Source organism: Gossypium hirsutum, chromosome D09 (genome assembly GCF_007990345.1).
Source record: "Gossypium hirsutum isolate 1008001.06 chromosome D09, Gossypium_hirsutum_v2.1, whole genome shotgun sequence".
Classification (NCBI taxonomy): domain Eukaryota; kingdom Viridiplantae; phylum Streptophyta; class Magnoliopsida; order Malvales; family Malvaceae; genus Gossypium; species Gossypium hirsutum.
Window position 1 is genome coordinate 2522714 of NC_053445.1, and position 18588 is coordinate 2541301.

The 18588-nt window shown below is 33.7% G+C and overlaps 2 protein-coding genes across 3 annotated transcripts; both read right to left on the reverse strand.

Annotated features, from left to right (window-relative positions):
• Positions 1-317: 317 nt before the first annotated feature.
• On the reverse strand, positions 318-5908 carry LOC107892381 (probable mitochondrial-processing peptidase subunit beta, mitochondrial). Of its 2 annotated transcripts, none has more exons than XM_016817455.2 (9): positions 5169-5908; positions 3787-3951; positions 3466-3603; positions 3231-3382; positions 3002-3110; positions 2447-2545; positions 1407-1472; positions 1027-1136; positions 318-686 (listed from the first exon to the last, which is right to left on the reverse strand). In XM_016817455.2, exons 1-9 carry the CDS (start codon positions 5829-5831, stop codon positions 599-601), a joined length of 1590 nt encoding a protein of 529 aa, XP_016672944.2. In that variant the 5' UTR covers positions 5832-5908; the 3' UTR covers positions 318-598. The 2 variants fall into 2 exon arrangements, with proteins under 2 accessions (XP_016672944.2, XP_016672943.2); XM_016817454.2 differs by having other exon boundaries at positions 318-690; positions 1029-1136; positions 5169-5907.
• An 8556-nt stretch (positions 5909-14464) lies between these two features.
• Positions 14465-18332, reverse strand: LOC107892380 (uncharacterized). Its single transcript, XM_016817453.2, has 8 exons — positions 17270-18332; positions 17136-17181; positions 16865-16954; positions 16273-16392; positions 16089-16187; positions 15364-15423; positions 15185-15279; positions 14465-14735 (listed from the first exon to the last, which is right to left on the reverse strand). Exons 1-8 carry the CDS (start codon positions 18103-18105, stop codon positions 14603-14605), a joined length of 1479 nt encoding a protein of 492 aa, XP_016672942.1. The 5' UTR covers positions 18106-18332; the 3' UTR covers positions 14465-14602.
• Positions 18333-18588: the final 256 nt, after the last annotated feature.

The following is an 18588-nucleotide window of genomic DNA, read 5'->3' on the forward strand; positions in this document are numbered from 1 at the left end:
ATATGTTTCACGCATCAAATTGATGAATTTGGCGAGAATTAAAATTTTAAAAATCGAAAAATATAAGGATCAAATCCACAAATCTTACAAAGTATAGGACCAATAGCAAAATTTAACCAGCTAATGCAAAATATAAATGATGGGTAGCAATTAGCAAACTGGCAGTTGGACTGCCAGCGGTGACACCCAATATTTTCAGCTCAAAAATAAATGACATTTAGTGCTACCATCCCCCAACCACAAATGCAGCTCAACATTCCAACCTATGTTACTTGGCAAGCAAATGAATATATGCATCCAACAGGGGCATATCCAAATTATTTGAAATATCCTTCATATTCCTCTCAATGTGTTGGACATGAATACTTCAAATAAAATAAAATAGAACATACATTACGGCCATTTCTGATTCTCTCAGCTCAAACACTAAAGACAGCCATACTTATTACAGAACCAAGAAGACTACAAAATGAATATAAAATTTACCCTTGATTGTTTGTTTCCCTGGAAACTTTGCTTGTATATAAAAGTGCCAAAATGAATTTTTTTCTTGTGATTCCCCCCAAGAAGGTGATCCCATTGATAAAGAAAAAGCAAATTAATCTAATACCGGTTCCAGTAAGTACGGCGTCTGAACCAGTTGTAGTCGCGCAAACCTTGGATAGGACCCATGGCAGCAATGGCGATATCCTGTATAAACCAAACACAAACATTTATATCATAGAATTTGGTAAAAGTACCATCTATATCATGTAGTCAGATTGCATTTTGCACTCTATTCAAAGTGTAAATTGACCTTTTCTAGTAAAACATTTCATCCATTTGCACTATTAAAAACCAGCTTAGCTAACAAAATAACTAGCACATGAACGTTTAACAGGAGGATCAGTTTTGAACAGTAATTTGACCAATTTGCTCTTGGATTTAACGTGCAATGACTAATTTACCATTTTTTAAGTAAAGGGGGCAAAATGCAATTTGATTCTTAGCACAGGTAGTTAAGGGCTAGGTTTAGTTGCAGTTCATACCCTGTCATAAATAAATCGGTTTGCCACACGTTTAACAGTGCTGGGGTCAACAGCATCGATCCTAGCAAATAATTCAGCAAATGGGATTCTCCGACCGTATGTAAGTAGCTGCAAGGATGGGAGGCCAAAGGCAAATAAGTGCTCGAAATAAGTAATAAACAAGGTACACAAGTGTTTTGCCACAACTATTTAAGATCATACAATTCCGTATGAGCAAAACAAAATCTTTGTTTCCAGTCAATTGAGATTTGTCCTTGAATCATTTAGAACTTTATTTGGATAAAAAACAGCTGTTGTGCTGATTCAAATTATGTGATTGCTTGAATTCCATGCACCATTGGAATTAAAACCCTTTATAGTTTCGGAAAAAAACTGTACCTGGCGTCCAATGTCTTCAGCTACAGGACTGGTTCCATCTATGTGAAGCATCAAGGATGATTTTAACTGCAAAAAATAAACAGTAGTAGTTAAGCAAATGGCAAGTTCGATAGGCAAGTTAATTACAGGAGAAACAATACATTCACCGTTGCTTAAACTTTGCTAGTAGTCCCTATACTTCACAAAGGTTGTGGATTTAGCATTTATACTTTAATTTTATCTATTAGATCCCTGTGCCTTTCAAATTGGTCAATGTTAGTCACTGTACTTTTCAAATTTTGAACTTTTAGTCTTAACCAAAACAGTAGCAATTAAATTCGTTTGATTAAATTCAATTACTAGTCATGTACTACGCGTACACTTGTAGACTTGATCCATATACTCTAATTGAATTATTTTATGTCCCTATACTTCCGAATTTTGAAATTTCAGCCTTGAGGTAAATGATAGTCATTAATCCATTAATTGAATTTTTAGTGAGTAATGTGTGGAAATAATATGCTGACATAACATTAGATTTATGATAATATATTTGGCACATAAGATTTTATAAATAAATGAACTTAATGAATTTAATAGTTATCATTTGGTAAGGAAAGAAGTTTTAAGATTTGAAAAGTATAGGGACCAAAAATGACCAAATTAAAGTATAGGGATTAAATCCACAACTTTTGGAAAATACAAGGACTAATAGCAGAATTTAACCTTCACTATTTATAGGGCACAGGCATTGATTTGGAAATTGGAATACAGATGTCTCTGTCTGCTAATCAAGGATGATAATGGCTCAGTCTGGTTTCGGAAAACAAATTGTAGCTAAGTTTGGATCAGTTCATCAGTACTTCAACTTTTTTAAAAAGAAATATTTTTTTAATAGTAATTTTTCATTCTTTCAACAATTTAGGAAAACAATATTTATTTTTATACTATAAAAGTAAAAAACTAAGAAATAGAATTTGGCTTGAATAAACGAAATCAAACAAAGTTTCAAAGTTAGCATGTATCAAACGATAATAAAAGATAGCAGCATTTGTAGTTACCTGATTACGAGCACGAATGACATCAGCTTCCGAAACACGATAGGCTAGCTTGGTTGTCTCATACATAATAGCATAAGCCAAATCATCCAAACAATCAGGCTGAAACCATAACACAGAAATTATTTCCCAAAATAAAATAAAAAGAACAAAAATATACAAATAGCCAAGTACTGGTGAACAAAACAAAATTTTTACACCCTATGTTCTTCAGACTCAGGTGTGTCAGTTACTGGTGAGTGTCCAACATTTGTATGCTAAACTTTTTAAGATATTTCATGCATTTGGTGGGTCCTTGGAAGATCAGATCTTATACCCGTATCCAAAAAAGTGTTTGGGTACTTTAAGAAAAAAGCAGAGTTGGAGCAACATAGGTTAAACCACTCTCATAGGAAAATGCAGCAAGAAGATGAATTAAAATTATTCAGATGGTATCAAGTAATATTACGATCTTTTATCTAAACAATTGTCAATCAAACTTGTAGGATTTGATCCTCCTTTTTTTCAGCAAAACTTTTATTTCAATCATAACATAGTACAGAAACACAGCAACCTCACCTTGGCAACAGCATAGACACCGAAAAGACCGGTATCTTTATAGTTGGTGTTGAAAGCCATCATGCTTTCTGCAATTTCATTAATGCCGACTCTTTGTGCCAGCTCAGAGCTGTTTAAAGGATTTGAAAGCTAATCAAAACATTGTTGCAACATAAGAGTTTCATTGTGAGACTTGAACATAGTTTAGTGTAAAATATGATTCAAGATTCAGCATAAGAATAAAGCTCACCCCATGTGTTTTCCACCCCCAGCATTTTTGCTCCACGAACCCAACATTGCCTGCATAACCATGAGCGCAATGGAATCTGGATCTGTCCAAGAAGCTCCCTCAAAAGCAACAGCAAATTGCGCCAGAGGAACATCATCATTGATCATTCTAACCTGATTTCAGAGGGTATATCGCATTGAAAGTGAATGTTACTGAATAAAACAGTTCAAAATTTACGAAAGAAATGACACCCCACCTCAGAACCAGTAAAAGTTGCTGGTTCGTTCATAACTAACTGAGAACCAGTGGTTGGATCAGACGATAACTTGGTAAACAACTTCTTCACTTGGTCAACAATTTCCTCATGCTTAACAGCACCGGATGCAGCAATGACCTGTAATAGTTACCAAATAACACAAATTTTATAAGAACCGATCAACAACTATTGCACAAAGTACTTACATAATATGCTTGGAGATCAACAGAATAACATGGTATTCCTTAGTTTAAACTTTAAAGCGCATAGCCATGTCGTGTTAAATGAACAACAAGAGAAGATGATTAGTTCTTTGCATACCATTCTAGGAGCAGTATAGTGTGTCTGAATATAGCTTTGCAAATGCTCTTTGGTGATCGTCCTAATATTATCAGCAGGTCCGAGAATAGTTCTACCAAGAGGAGTGTACTGGAAAGCAGTTGAATGCAAATGGTCAAAAATAACCTCCTCCGTTTGACCCTCAACCTACAAAATTCCCCAGAAGATAGCTTGCGTTATGGATAATCAACATAGAACCAAAACAAGTGCATTTGGCATTATCTATAAAGAAAAGAATGATAACAAACATCTTTATGAGACTTGACAAAAGATTATTTAACACCAAATAGGCGCACCTGGGGAAACAAATGAGACACCTGTGCTTGCATACTACTCGAATTACATTCTAAAAAGTTTGAATTCAACTTGATCATTGACAATTTGAGCTTGAGCAACTCGAAATATTATACAAGCCATTTCAAATATCTTATGTTTGACTTGAGTAGCTTTCTAACCTAATTGAGCTTTTTTTCTTTTAATTAGCATTGGAAACTTTCAATTTGAACTTGAGCTTGAACAGTTCAATCTTTATCTCCAATCAAGCTCAAATTCGAAAATCTGAATTAAGCTCATTTTTTACTAAGTAAATACGCCTAATCAAACAAGCTAAAACAATTTGGTCTTTATCTCAAATTGAGCTTCAGCTTTAAAAGTGAAACTCGATCCAGCCAAGCCTCAACCAAATAGTCCATCTAAAGCAGCTACTTGGAAACTAAGGACTTCCATCACATATTAGTAAAAAACACAAGAAAATTATTTTAAACAAATAAATTTAATATCTTTACTATAAAAACCCTGAAGCCAATAATAATTTGTATTGATCTAACAATCCAATTACCTCCTTTGACCCTAAAAGTAAATAGTCAACTTCCTAAATTAACCACTAAAACACAAACCATTCAAAAACACACAAATAACCAAATCAAAATCAGGCAAAACACAGGCTCAAACACAATTTTTACCTCCCAACACACATCAAGCCAAAACCAATTTTTTTTAAAAATCCATTTTTAGCAAATCATATCCTTCTCCCTGCTAATTATATTTCCTTAACATTATACTCTACATTTCCTAAAGATCATATATATATAAACACATAACTTATTCAGCTCCTAATGCCAAGCAAAAACACAAACAACCCAAATTTATTCCCTTCTATAATACCTGAGAACAATACATTCTAAACATATAAAAACATATATTATAAAAAGAAACCTTACTTAGAAACCAGCAAAAACACAAACAACCCAAATTTATTCCCTTCTATAATACCTGAGAACAATACATTCTAAACATATAAAAACATATATTATAAAAAAAAAAACCTTACTTAGAAACCCCAAATATCAATGATTTTTAATTACCTCTTCCATTTCCCTTAGAATCACATCCCTTTCCCTACTAATTCTGTGTTCCTCAAACTTCGAATTCTGCAAAATATCGGCCAATATATCCAACGCTTTAAAGACATCTTTGTCCATAACTTTAGCGTAATAAGTCGTCTGTTCCCTAGAAGTATAAGCATTCAAATGGCCTCCCATATTCTCAATCTCTTCCTCCAGTTCCCTCGCAGACCTCTTCTCTGTCCCTTTAAATATCATATGTTCCAAGAAATGCGCTGTCCCATTCGTCTCCTCGGTCTCAAATCTCGATCCTGCATCGATCCAGACCCCAACCGTGGCTGTGTGGGAAGACAGGGTAGATTCGGTTGCCACACGAAGGCCATTGGGCAAAGTTGTGATTTTGGTTTCGGGGGAAGATAAGATGTGGGTGTGGGATGTTACGGTTGGGTGAGGGGAACCGTATTTGAGGAAACGAGGATCTGGGTTTTCGAGCTTTTGGAGCTTTGATTTAACGGCGAGGGCTAATCGATCGTAGATCATGGCGGTTGGTGGAGGAGGGGAGATTTCTTTAGATTCGGCGGCGGCGAGCGGAGAGGCGGCCGAAGAAGATGATCTAGCGGCGGTGAAAGAATATGATGGCTTGCGGGACCGGCGAGCAAGAGAAAGCAGTTGCTTGGTCGCCATGTTTGATGATTCTTTTTCCCCACTGTGTAATTTTTAGGGTTTCAGAGAATTAGGAAGAGACGATGGGTGTGATTGTTTATTAGGGATACTGCAGTCGTTTTTAAGTTTAAAGAAGAAGGGTAAACTACAGTTTTAGTCCTCCAACTATAATAAATTTCTTTTTTAATCATCAAACTATGAAAAGTTATAAAATGGACACTCAACTATTCAATTTCCTTTTTTCTGGTCACTCAACTATTGATTTTTGGGTGTTTCCATTTTTATGTTAACCAATTGGTGTCCAAAAATAAAAAATTAAATTGTTAGGTGACCATTTTGTAACTTTTTATAGTTAGGTGATTAAAAAAATACTAATAATTGAGTGACTACTAATGTAGTCTCTTTACCCCTCTTACAAGCTTGATTCATAATTTTTTGTTTTGGTAAGCCTCTGACACACCAGTAATTGCATACAAGCATCATAAACATAACTCTCGAGTGTTTAAGTAAATCTGTCTTATGGCATGTCAATTATATCGGAACACTTTTCAAATGGTAACATAAATTTCTACCACAACACTTTTCAAGTCTCAAACATTCATCTCAAAACATCATTAATAGAATTATTCATCCAAAAATGAAAAATTAAACCAAAGCCAATAATTTAGAGAAACATAGAACCAAGTTAGAATGTCAAAAAGTAATGAGTAACAATGCATTTGATTAAGTAAAACCTCAACATCGCTTTTTCTAACACTTAACCAAAACTCTCAAAAACTCCAATTTAATCTCACCTAAGCTGTATGATTAAGATTTAGAACTTAAAAACACTTTAAACCCTGTATAAAACCAATAAAAATCAGCCTCTACAACTCATCCAAAACTTCAATAATCTACCCAAAACCATACCAACTCTCAATTTCAATGTTTTAATGTCATTGTGGAGTGTGCCTCGTATTTATGAATCAATGTTGCGATGACACAAAAAATGACGTTCCGACAAGGGACATATGAGTTGCGACGTGGCGAAGTGTTTCCAATTCAATCGGATTTTCTTCTCCTAGTTAAACTCTACTATTGTTTCTCAGTTAAACTCTGATTAGTTTATGGTTATTTTAATCATGTTTAACCTGCGAATTTAGCCTATAAAAGGGACTGTTATAACCTAGATTAATCATCATCATCTTTGAGGTTGAGAGAGTTTTGTGAATTTTAGGGAATTTCAAGTTTTAATCAAAATGTTGCGTTCCTTCAGAATTTAAGGTTATTTGTTGAAATTATCTCTATCTTGTACTTTTTCGGTTTTTTGCTAATTTAGTGAAGTCTCAATGAAATTATATTTTCATGAAGAAATTATATTTACCTTGTTGAGATCAATGAAATTTTTATGAAGAATAAAAGAAAATGAATGAGGGAGTTAATGGGAGTTAGAATAACATTCCCTCCAATTGAAATTGGCTAATGGGTCATTTGCTAATGAGTCTCTGGTCTAATAGCATCTAATAGCTATTTAAGGCCTCCTCATCTTTTTAATTATAATTTCTATATTAAAGACATCTGCCTCACTAATTTTAATTTTCTTTCAAAATAGTTCATAACTCAAATTCTAATTTCTAAACTCTAATTAATTTAATGCAATTTAATAATGGATATTCAATTATACTAAGTCATAAAAATAATTTGATACCCGTTTTCGAAAAACATCTTTATTTAACTTTCCAGAACGTCTTAGATTTTTTATTTTCAATGCTTTACGAATTTTTTGACATCGAAAATTTTCGAGTTTTTACAAATTTGGTAAGTATGGTAGTTTGGTTGCAACGGGAACAACCTTTTATCAAAGTAACGCTTTATTAGCCATGACCTTTTAAGGGCCTTAATGTCGCTCCTCGAAGAAGCCTCTTAAAGCTCCAATACATCATTGGGTGAGGCCTACCGAAGACCTCAAATGCCGTTATTGTAGAAGCGTTTTAAGGCTTTAAATCCCCGTCGGGTGAGGCTTCTTAAGACCCTAATGTCGTTTTTAGTGTTGTCCTACCAAAGGCTCCAATGTCACTCTTAGAGAAGCCTGTTACGGCTCTAGTGCCCCATTTGGCGTGGTCTCTTAAGACCTCAACTCACTAAAAAGCGATTGCTAGGCCCATTGGGCATAGCCTTTTAAGGCTTCAATAGACGACACTACAACATGCCAAGTAAGACTACATAAAAAAAGGTGAAAAAAATAAAGTAAAAAATAACAAAAGGCATTAAGACAATTTTAGAGTTCATTACATATATACTCTAATGAAGTTTACCAAATTAGGCTAATCCAGATTTTATCATAAATTCATTCTTATGGAATTGACTCATTCTAGCGAATCGCTTCGTTTTTAGTAATTTTTCACACTATTTAAGAGGGGAACCCCCTATTTTAATGACTCGACGTACCCCTTACAATGTGAACTACCAGAAAAACCATCCTAACTTTTCTACAACAACCGGGCAAATGAGGAAATTGAGTGGTGAAATGTGGAAAGAGATGTATATAGTTGTTTATTATGGATAATGCACTAAAAGATTTTAAATCTTACTAAAACCAGGTCATCTTTAAGTTTAAAGATGAAAAGGTAAATGCGTAATTTAGGTATTCACCATTTAAAAAACTCTTGAAATTAGGGTTTTCGAGAGAACAAAAGTTTGATTCATAATTTTTGTTTTTGGTATACTAAAGAAATATGTTTAAATATAGTCTAGATTATGGCGTACCTACGATGTGGATGAGAAAAAATTAGAGTTAATGCAATAGTTGGGGCCTGAACTTGGCAAATATTTTCAAATTGGGTCTACTTTATTTTTGTCCAAGTTAATCCTTGATCTTGACAACTGTTACCACATTAAGGCCTATATTTTTCTTGGTTATAAGTTAGTCCCTGATATTTCTTTGAAAAAAAAGTTGGACAGAAAAATATCCAGACTCTAATGTGAGAACAATTGTCAAGTTAGAGGATTAACTTGGATCAAGAAAAAAGTTTAGACCCAAATGTGAGAACAATTCTGTAGTTTGAGTCCCAATGTAAGAACAATTATCTAGTTTAAAGATTAACTTAGTTAATAATATAAAAGTTCAGCCCAATGTAGGAACCAAAGCTCAAGCCCCAAAATACGGATTAACTCGTCTATGTAATACATATATTTATTAAAAATGATATAAAAATAAAATGCATATTTGGTTGGAATGGTAAAGGTAAAAGTAAAGATTCAAAATTTATTATGTGGGGTTCAAATATTTTTAGATTGAGTTTTTTTATCGATTTTATATAAAATGTAAAATGATAAAAACATCCTCATTATAATATAATTTACTTTGTATATAAAAGAATATTTTAATAAATTTTCAACTAAATTGGTGCTTGATTGATTCATGACACCAACTCAATTAGGGGTTTAAAGGGGTGATAGTGGTTCGGTTTGGTCAGACTTTTTAGATTTTTCAAACCTTCCATAATTCGGTTTGGCTCAATTTGGTTCTCGATTTTTTCATATTAATTTTTTGTTCTGATTTTTTAGACTTATTTTGATAAAATGAGCTTTATTTTATGGCTTTTGAATATTATTTGACAAAATTTCAAAAAAAAATCATAAATGTTTTTAAAAAAACAATAAATTTTGAAGAACTTTTAAATTATTTAACTATTTTAATATAAAATAATTATTTTGTATCATAAAAATAAAAGTATATTAAGTAAAAAATAGATTTTAGTTTGGTTTCGAATAACCGTAATTTTTGAAGTTGCATTCCATAAACCATCCAAATACCTTAATTCCGGTCGGTTTTCAGCTTGGTAGATTTTTTTTCCTCAACCCTAACTTAATATAAGTATAAATATAGATAATAACTTATAAGTCAAATTGTATAAAAGATCATGTACCATGCGGTTTTGTGGATTTAGACAATTTACTATAATTTGATTATTTCTCTTTTTTGATAATTTGATCATTACTTTAGTATAGTTTGCCCACTTTTATTTTTTTTTGAAATGTATAGTTTTAGTTTTTTAGGTCAATAATTTTTTTTTGTTAATTTTGTCAAATTAAAACTTTTCTTTGAAAAAAACATGTGGTGACATGACATACACATAGGGTTAATTAGCAAAAAATGTCACTTTTAAAAGTTAATTAGCAAATTAGGTCATTTTTTCTCAAATTTAGGGAAATAGGTTGATTTTAAATAGAGAAACAGAAAACACCCCTACAGAAGATGTTTTTAGCTGATGTGCACGTCCTATAGGACATGCTTTCAGCCTCTTGACTGCCACCTCAGCTAAAAATGCTTCCACCAGGATTCGTTTTTGTCCTTTCCAAAAAAATCTGTGTTAGGTGTTGGAAATTTGGGGAGAAAGATTTATTTGTACTTGTGTTCTAGAAAGAAATTGTGATAGTTTAAATGTATGTTTGAGTTCATGGTGATACGGTAGCACTTGGAGACCCACACAATTCAATTCCCGTGTGGGAAGTGCACCATTACCTTAAAAGATATCACATTGCAACTCGAGGTCCCAATTCACAGTGGTTATACAGTCACCTTTTTTCAAGTATAACTAGGGCTCCTAGTTTACGGTGGTTATGCATCATGGGTTCAAGTATAACTTGACCCTCCAATTGGCGGTGGTTATCGGTCACAGATTCAAGTTTCATGCCACCAGAAAAGAATACTTTATAAACCTCATACATAAGTTTTAAGATATAATCATAGGAAAAAAAGGGTTTATAAAGTATCCTCTTCTAGTGACATGAAACTTGAACCTATGACCGCATAACCATCGACAATTGGGGACCGGAGTTATACTTGAACCCGTGATGCATAACCACCGCCAACTAGGAGCTCTAGTTATACTTGAAAAAAAGGTGATTGTATAACCATTGTGAACTGGGACCCCGAGTTGCAATGTGATATCTTCTAAGGTGATGGTGCACTCCTTACACGACAAATGAAATGTATGGGTCTCTGAGCATTACTATATCACCATGAAATCAAACATATCTTAAAACTATCACAATTTATCCCTAAAACTCCAACATAAATAAACCTTCCCTTCCAAATTTCAACACTCAACAAAAAAATGAAAATAAACTTTTTTTTAAGAGACAGTGGGTAAGGGAGTTGATGGAGTAGGGAGAGCAAAACCCCCTTTATATAGGCAATTGGGGGAAATTTAAAAAAAAATTATTTAAGAGCCTGTGACCATCTGGGATTCTAAGGATGAGGTGTTTGAAAATTATCTTGAGATTCCTGGATTCTAAAATTTTATCATGGGATTCCCTGATAGGGTTAAGGTTGTGCTGAATGCGTTTTCTTCCCACACATTTTCTTTCTGCTGAACTCTAACCCTAAACTCAAAATTCTCAAGCCTGGGAATCTGGCACGACATTTTGTTAATGCTTTTGATTTTAACTACAAAATGCCAATGTTATATACTGGAAACACTTATATGAGTATGCCATCAAGTCTACACTAGTGGTCAATTTGCAAGTAATTTTGGTTTTAATGTAAAGTTTACAAGAATGGATGATGTAATCCTTACAACATGCACCGACGAAGGGACATCCAACCCTAGACATGTAATTGAGGTTGATAACGAAGAGGGATCTAAAATTGATAACGATCCAATTCAGGAGTTCGAGCCAGATGGTTCAGAAATTACATTATTTTCTAAACCAAAGGTCGTTTCTACTGAACCAGAAGAGAGTGGTTCTAACGGTGGAGGTCTAGATAATGCTGGAAGAACCTATCCGGGTTCTACAACATATGTACCTCCACCCCACATGCTTAATGTTGATCTTGATGTTGAAGGTGGGTTAGAATTTCCAAAACTTACTCATAGAAGATCGAACTATGCAAGTTCTTCGCTAAATGTCGACGATTTACAAGTTGAAAGGAGTTTTCCTCCAAAGATGTTTTTGTTGCTGTAGTGAATCGGTATAACATAAAATATGAGGTCAACTTCCAGGTTACAAAATTTCAATCAGAAAAATATGAGGCCAAGTGTGCAAAGCATAACAGTAGATATCCATAAAAAATCATGTCATCTGTGAGAAAGAAGACGAGGCTTTGGATAATCAAGAAATATAATGCTCCATATACTTATGTTGTTGTAGGTACATCACAAGATCGTCCAAAATTAGATTCTGACCTAATCTCTGACATTGTCTTACTTATTTTGAAATACTTGTATTGTTGTAGGTATGTCACAAGATCATCCAAAAAAATGGGGTTAGTGAAAGCACCAGAAAAATATGAACCATACTGACCGAAAGGTGATGCACCCATCAGTATAGTATTTTGGATTGAAGCTGATGATCATGAACTCGATGCATGTACTCTCGATCGTGGCCTTATGTGGGGTCGTCTTGGCCTTCTACGATGACATTGCCTACTCCTTTCCTCCTCCAGCAATAGTTATAGCTTACCATGAATTTTAAACCATGTCATGTAATCCGAAGAGGTTTCCAAATCCGGTCGGACAATTGTTTTGTTCATAGGTATAAAATTGTACCTATGTTCCCATATGTAGATATATTTGGCATGGATTTTAGACCAATCTTCACCGGTTCTCCCTGCAAGTTTATCTTGTGAAGTTCATCAAGTTCCTAGGGTGATGGCAAAATATTTTGCATAAACTCGAATTGACACATCTCTTGGCCAAATTTGTGTATCTCAACTGTTGCAAAAACTATCAATGACACTTTAACGTGCCAGATATTGCGATTCGCTAAAAATTTTACCAGAATGCATTCTTAAATTCTCAGATCAGAGTATGACATTCATTCAAACTACAGTATGAAATTATAAATTTTGTTACGTACCTGATATTAAATTTCAAATCCTTACGTAAATATTATATATTTGAAAATTTCAAAAACTAACATCAGCTTCTTATTGTTGATCTAACAATAAATCAAATATCTTCGAGCTCGTCTGATATATCCATATGACTCGCGTCATTGTTCCACCTATTCAAATAATATGTTATTTTAAAATTATAATAATGAAAAAATATTATGATAACTGTATTATTAAATGAATTTTACCTTATTATGAGTGAGAATTCATAAGGGACGTTTACTCGGGGAAGTAAAAATAGTAGGCGGTACAATGCCCATGATTGAAGAAGGAGTATGCAATTACCAATTTTAATTTTTTGTACTTCCTCTCGGTATAATGTCGCCAATACAACTGATCCCCAATTGAGTCACCTCGCTTCTTTTAAGTCGACTAGTTGTAGGAACCACCTTAAATGTACCAGATTTCAAGATTTATCTAGCATTAGAAAACCTTCGATTAACCTTAGTACGGATGCTCAGGCGTATTGTTGTCTTTCAATGGCACTAACGGAGTTGTCGGTATATGAGTAATTGTCTTCTAACCATTTCATCTTTATCCGACTACCACTAAACTTGTCTGGAACCTTGCCTAATAGTTGGTCGCAAGGCTGCCTCATCAATCAGTAAACTGAGTTGTAATGCTACATCCTCGAGTGTAATTGTACACTCACCACACAAAAAATAAAATGTATGTGTCTCGGGTCTCCATCTTTCCACCAAAGCACTGATAAGTGGGGGCTCCAATTTAATCCCCCCAACGTATGAGACACATGCAAGAATCCTTTCTCTCGCAAATGTGGTTCAATAACACGCAGTGCCCTCACACTTAAATTGTGCATATACGTCTTGATAATTCAATCTTAATAATTAATAATATTAACAACTTAATAATTATATCAATTAAAATAAAAATAGTAATAATATTTTCTAACTATTTGTAATTGGATGTTAGAAATGTGTTTGTCATCCAAACGAATAAGATGCATTGACATTTTTAAAATTATAAAAATAAAATAAAATTAAAGAAATTACGAAATATAAAATTAAGACAAGAAGAATTTGAGAGAAATTGAATGAAAAAATTGAGAATAAAATAGTAGAGAGAATTGAGAGAATAAGATTGAATGAAGAAAAAAATAAAATAAGTAGGGTTTATACGAAAAATGAAATAGTCGTTGGAAGGTAAAAATGTAATTAGCTGTTTAAAATTTTAACCGTTGAAAAAAAATTTACCATTGGATAAAATGACTGTTGGACAAAAACGCCTTTTGGAAGAGGCATTTTATGTTTCTCTCACCAAAATCGTCCTATTTTCCTATATTTTTTTGTCTATGTAAAAATCAAAAGAAAAACAAAAATGTACATGCTATATACGTTTAAAGAAAAATATTTCAAATTAAATTATTTGATAAAATTAACAAATAGAAACTTGGTCTCATTAGTGAATTAAGAGTAAATTCACCGGATTTTTACTAAATTATAGAGGTGTGTAGATCCATTGGATTAAAACAATTATTAACAAAGTTAAGATTTGTAACATATAAAGAGATTTGCTTCGGTCAAAATACATATGAGTTTTGACATTGTTGGCAAAAGTTGAGACTACATCTTAAAATATTTAAGTTCAAGTTTTCCTATGCGCGGAGTTGCGATTAATATATTAGATTAAATTTCAAATTCTTAATTTATACATAACAAAATGTGGTTTATAGGATGCTAAACATTTTCACTTCAATATTTATGTTGAAATTAAAATAGGTTTTTTGCTCTTCAAATTTATGAGTAATTTAAAGTTAACAAGCAGCACACTTATCATTTCATTGATCCCATTGTTTTCCACATTTAAGAAGGAAAAAAAGGGCACAAAATTGCAACTAAATTAGTTGCTCTCATGTACAAAAAAATCAAATCATCCTTCAGAGAGGGAAAACCTATATATCTCTCACTTCATTGCCTTGGAAAGTGTATGAACTCATGTCACTCCATGATATGCAGCATTTTATCTTCTTATGTTGTGAAATGTGGAACTTTGGCTCCTTTGGTATTGTTGGATTCTTTGTTGACCTTAAAAACATAAAAACCGCACACATTACCATAAAAAACAAACAAAATGAAGAACTAGAGTGACATAGATCGGTAAGCATTCAAATGATGTTCTGAGAAGTTTGAAGCTAAAAACCAAAGGCAAAAATCGGTGAATGTATCTGAGAGGTCTCTCTATTATAGCAGCCTCAACAATTTAACTAGAACAGAGTTAACATTATTGTTGAAAGGACATCATTTACTGTTAATACTTTTAAAGTTTATACTTCTATAAATAAAATCTTTTGAAAAAAATAAGTTTCAAGACATTTTTTATATGGTAAATGTTACTTCTGTTACTATTTAGATTTATTTGACTCTTTTTAATAGTATAGGGACTAAATTGATCGATTTAATAATTGAGGGACTAATTTGATCCATTTGTATAATATAGGGACCTCCTAGGTACTTTAACCGCAAAAAATCTTTACCTTTTGGGAACAAAAGGCCTGTCAAAGTAGGGCATAGGCTGTGCTTTTGGAATGAGCTCTTTTCTCAGCTTCTTTATCTCTTCTTCTTCTTCCATCTACAAAGGGCAAAACACTAATTTAGATAGAGCCTGAAACAAGCGAACAACTTTATATCATATGCATTTTTCTCATCCTTTTACCTTTTGCTGTCTCATCCTTTCCATTTTATATTGCTCTATTAGACTCATCTTCTCAGCTACCTGTGACACACACGTACAAACTATTTTAAAATTTTTAATGTATTTGAAGAGTCTTTGGAGCGTCACATCCAATACCGATACTCTTATCTAAATATGCATCAAACATAATGATTTAAGAAAGATGAAAAGTTGGAGCAACATAGCGCAAAAAACATGATTAAGGTTCCACATTTTAATGCCTTGAACCTCAACCTATATGTACTACCAATCAAATACATATGAAAGCACTTCAAAATATCAACACTAATATATATAAATAAAAATATGAACATAAGTACTTCAAAAAATATATACGAAATTTGAGCAGTCTAGCACAAAAACATGAGCAAGGTTCCTTTAATGCCTCAAACCTCAATCTATATGTATTACCAGTCTATATGTTGGATACACAATAAAGCACTTCAAGAGTACCAATGAACATCAACGTATGTATGCATATACATATGAAGGGTCTTTTTGGTGGGTCACATCTCAAATAGAATACCTCTATTTGATTATGTGTCGGACATAAGCACTTCCAAGGGAAGAAAAATTGGGACAACATAGCACAAAAACATGAATTAGGTTCTACATTTTAGTGCCTCAAAGCTAAATCTATATGTACTACCAACCAAATACACATTAAAGTACTTCAAAATACGAAACGCCAACGTATTAAAATGAACCTGATGATCAAACTCAGCACGCTCCACTGCTCGCACATCACTGTGTAGTCTCAGGTCTACTGGTATTGTGTTCTCTTTCACAGGAGGTTTGATGGGGACCTGCATTAACAAGACAGTTAAATAGATGATAAAGTATACTTTTCAATTCATTTAAATGATTAAGTGTCTCTTTGTGGCTTACTACCTCTGGTTCATCAGTTGTCCATGGGAGGCCTTGAGCAATGGGGATCCGTTTCTTCTCTTCTTCCACCATAATTTCTTGGATCTTTTTCATGAATTCTTCTTCCTTCATTTTTCCTCTTTGCTGTAATAAATAATAACCAGTAATTGAAAAGCTTATAAAATAAGAATACATCAAAACAAATAACATACGTGGTCCAAGTCCAACTAGGTAGGTTCGTCTAATTCAGTCATGATATTACGTTGGTCGTCTGATACCAATCGTCTTTTTTCAATTATTTTTAATGGAACCAACCGATTGCACACTCACAGAGTCGGCGCCAAGGGGGCAGGCAGGGGGCTTGGCCCCCCAAAAACGGCATTAAAGTCTTTAAAATTATAAGTTAGTTTAATGGTAAAAATACACTTTGGCCCCCAAAATGAAAACTTTTCAGTTTAATCCCTTTAAAATTCTAAAATAACAAGCATATAGAAAGATAGTTTGTACTTTGGCCTCATCAAATTTTATAATTCCCCCCCCCCCCCAAAGATAAACTTCTGGCTTCTTCCATACACACTCAGGTCCAATAACTGAGACTTTAAGTCAAAAGATGTACCTCAGTTCTTAGCTTGAATGGTTTCTGAGAAGTAGGTTTGAGCTGCTTTTTCCATCTCCTCCCACCAATTCTCCCAGTAGATTCAGAGTTCTAAAATCCACATATAAATTAAAAGAAAAGACATAATATCTACAGGAGAAATATGAAAATAGCTAGCCTGAGAGATTACTTAAATAAAACAAGTAGCTATAAGATATTAGACCAAAGCTTAACAATGGAAAAAGCCTCATTTAACATTCAATAAATTAGCAGAAAGTGATTGGTTACTTACATTTCTTCGGTTTCTTCGACCCCCATTAGAATCCCTGCTTGAAACACTGCAGAAAAACACAGGAACATTAGTACAAAAAGCAAATATATATGTACTGTAGTGGGGTAACTAATCAAACAGTTGGTGTGCCTAACCTTCTTTGGCTATCCCACGAAGAAGAAACCGAGAAACGCTGATCCAAACCAAGATTCTCAGCAGTCAAAACAAACTCCGATGGAAGGAACGAATCCCTAGTCTCAGTAGTCACCTTTGGTGGCTCTAATCCAGGTAATCCCCACTTCATTGGCTTCTTCTTTTGATCTTCTTTTGGCTCCTCTTCCTCATCTTCTTTCTTCTCTGGTTCTTCTTTTTTAGGTATCGAAAGAAGCTTTTCAAAGGCCTTAACCAAATGCATAACTTTCCCAGAATCAGGTACACTATTCCTTGCTTCTTCCATCAACTTATCCCTCCTCCTCTTGATTGTAGAACTACCTGTTTGGCTTGAGTTCTCGATTTCATCATCAATCTCTTGATTATCATCTGATCCATACCCTTCTCTAAGATTCTCAATCAGATCAACCTCTTCTTGTGCCTCTGCTTCAGTTTCAGTTTTTTTCTTAATGAACTCTTCTTGGGATGCTCTTAGATTCTCATAAGCAACACACAAACACTTCTTTGAATTCCCACCAAAGTTGTTGTCTTTACATTTGCAATCTATCACAGCCGTTGGATTCGAATCGAATCTTTCTTTCTTCTTCTTGGCTACCACGAACTTTCTTTCCCGGAGCTTGTTTCTTGGTGAATATAATACAACTGGGTTCTTAGAAGAACATTTCTGGGATTTTGAAGATTTCGTTAATGGAGAACTTGAATTAGAGATGTTGGGATCTGAATTCTCGGAAAGTTTAGGAACCTTTTGGGTTTTTGATCGAGAACTACTTTCTGGGTCTTTCACAGGAGTCCTCTGTTTTGAAATCTTAGCAACCTCCATTGAAAAGAAAAAAAAGAAATCTTTCAATAAATTGGAAAATAAAATCTGGGTTTTGGTTTATGAATGATTGGGAAAATGGAGAATTCCGAGAAAGTGAGAGAAAATATGGAGTCTTTGATGTAAAGAATTGAATGAGAAGGAACCAAGAAATCAAAGAAAAGAGGAGAAGAAATAAGGAACGTGAAGAGGGACTTTTGGCCTTTTGGGACGCTCTAACGGCTAGTTTTGTGTTGTCCGTGAGCCGTAGGATTACTTGCTTAAAAATGTTGTGTTTTATTTATTGACCGTTAGATTAATGGCTTTAAAACCGTTATGAATTGAGAAGATCAGATCATGTGGATATTGAAATACCCTTCGTTAATTAGAAAATTACAATGGAGCCATTTTGGCTTGGGCAATAATGGGGTTATAGTTTAGCGTAATCTGGGCCCATTTTGGCTAGTAGGGTTTTTTTTTGAAAGTGCTATAATGGGTTAATTTTGG

Bases quoted from the DNA above. Each gene is read 5' to 3' on its own strand.
- LOC107892381 (XM_016817455.2), bottom strand. From the start codon at position 5,831: ATGGCGACCAAGCAACTGCTTTCTCTTGCTCGCCGGTCCCGCAAGCCA. The intron at 3,604-3,786 runs GTATGCAAAGAA...TAACTATTACAG, and splicing joins ACTATACTGCTCCTAGAATG to GTCATTGCTGCATCCGGTGC. The intron at 687-1,026 runs ATGAACTGCAAC...TTATACAGGATA, and splicing joins CGATTTATTTATGACAGGGT to TCGCCATTGCTGCCATGGGT.
- LOC107892380 (XM_016817453.2), bottom strand. From the start codon at position 18,105: ATGGAGGTTGCTAAGATTTCAAAACAGAGGACTCCTGTGAAAGACCCA. The intron at 15,424-16,088 runs GTTCATTTTAAT...TGTGTGTCACAG, and splicing joins GTGCTGAGTTTGATCATCAG to GTAGCTGAGAAGATGAGTCT. The intron at 15,280-15,363 runs GTAAAAGGATGA...TGCCCTTTGTAG, and splicing joins AAAGGATGAGACAGCAAAAG to ATGGAAGAAGAAGAAGAGAT.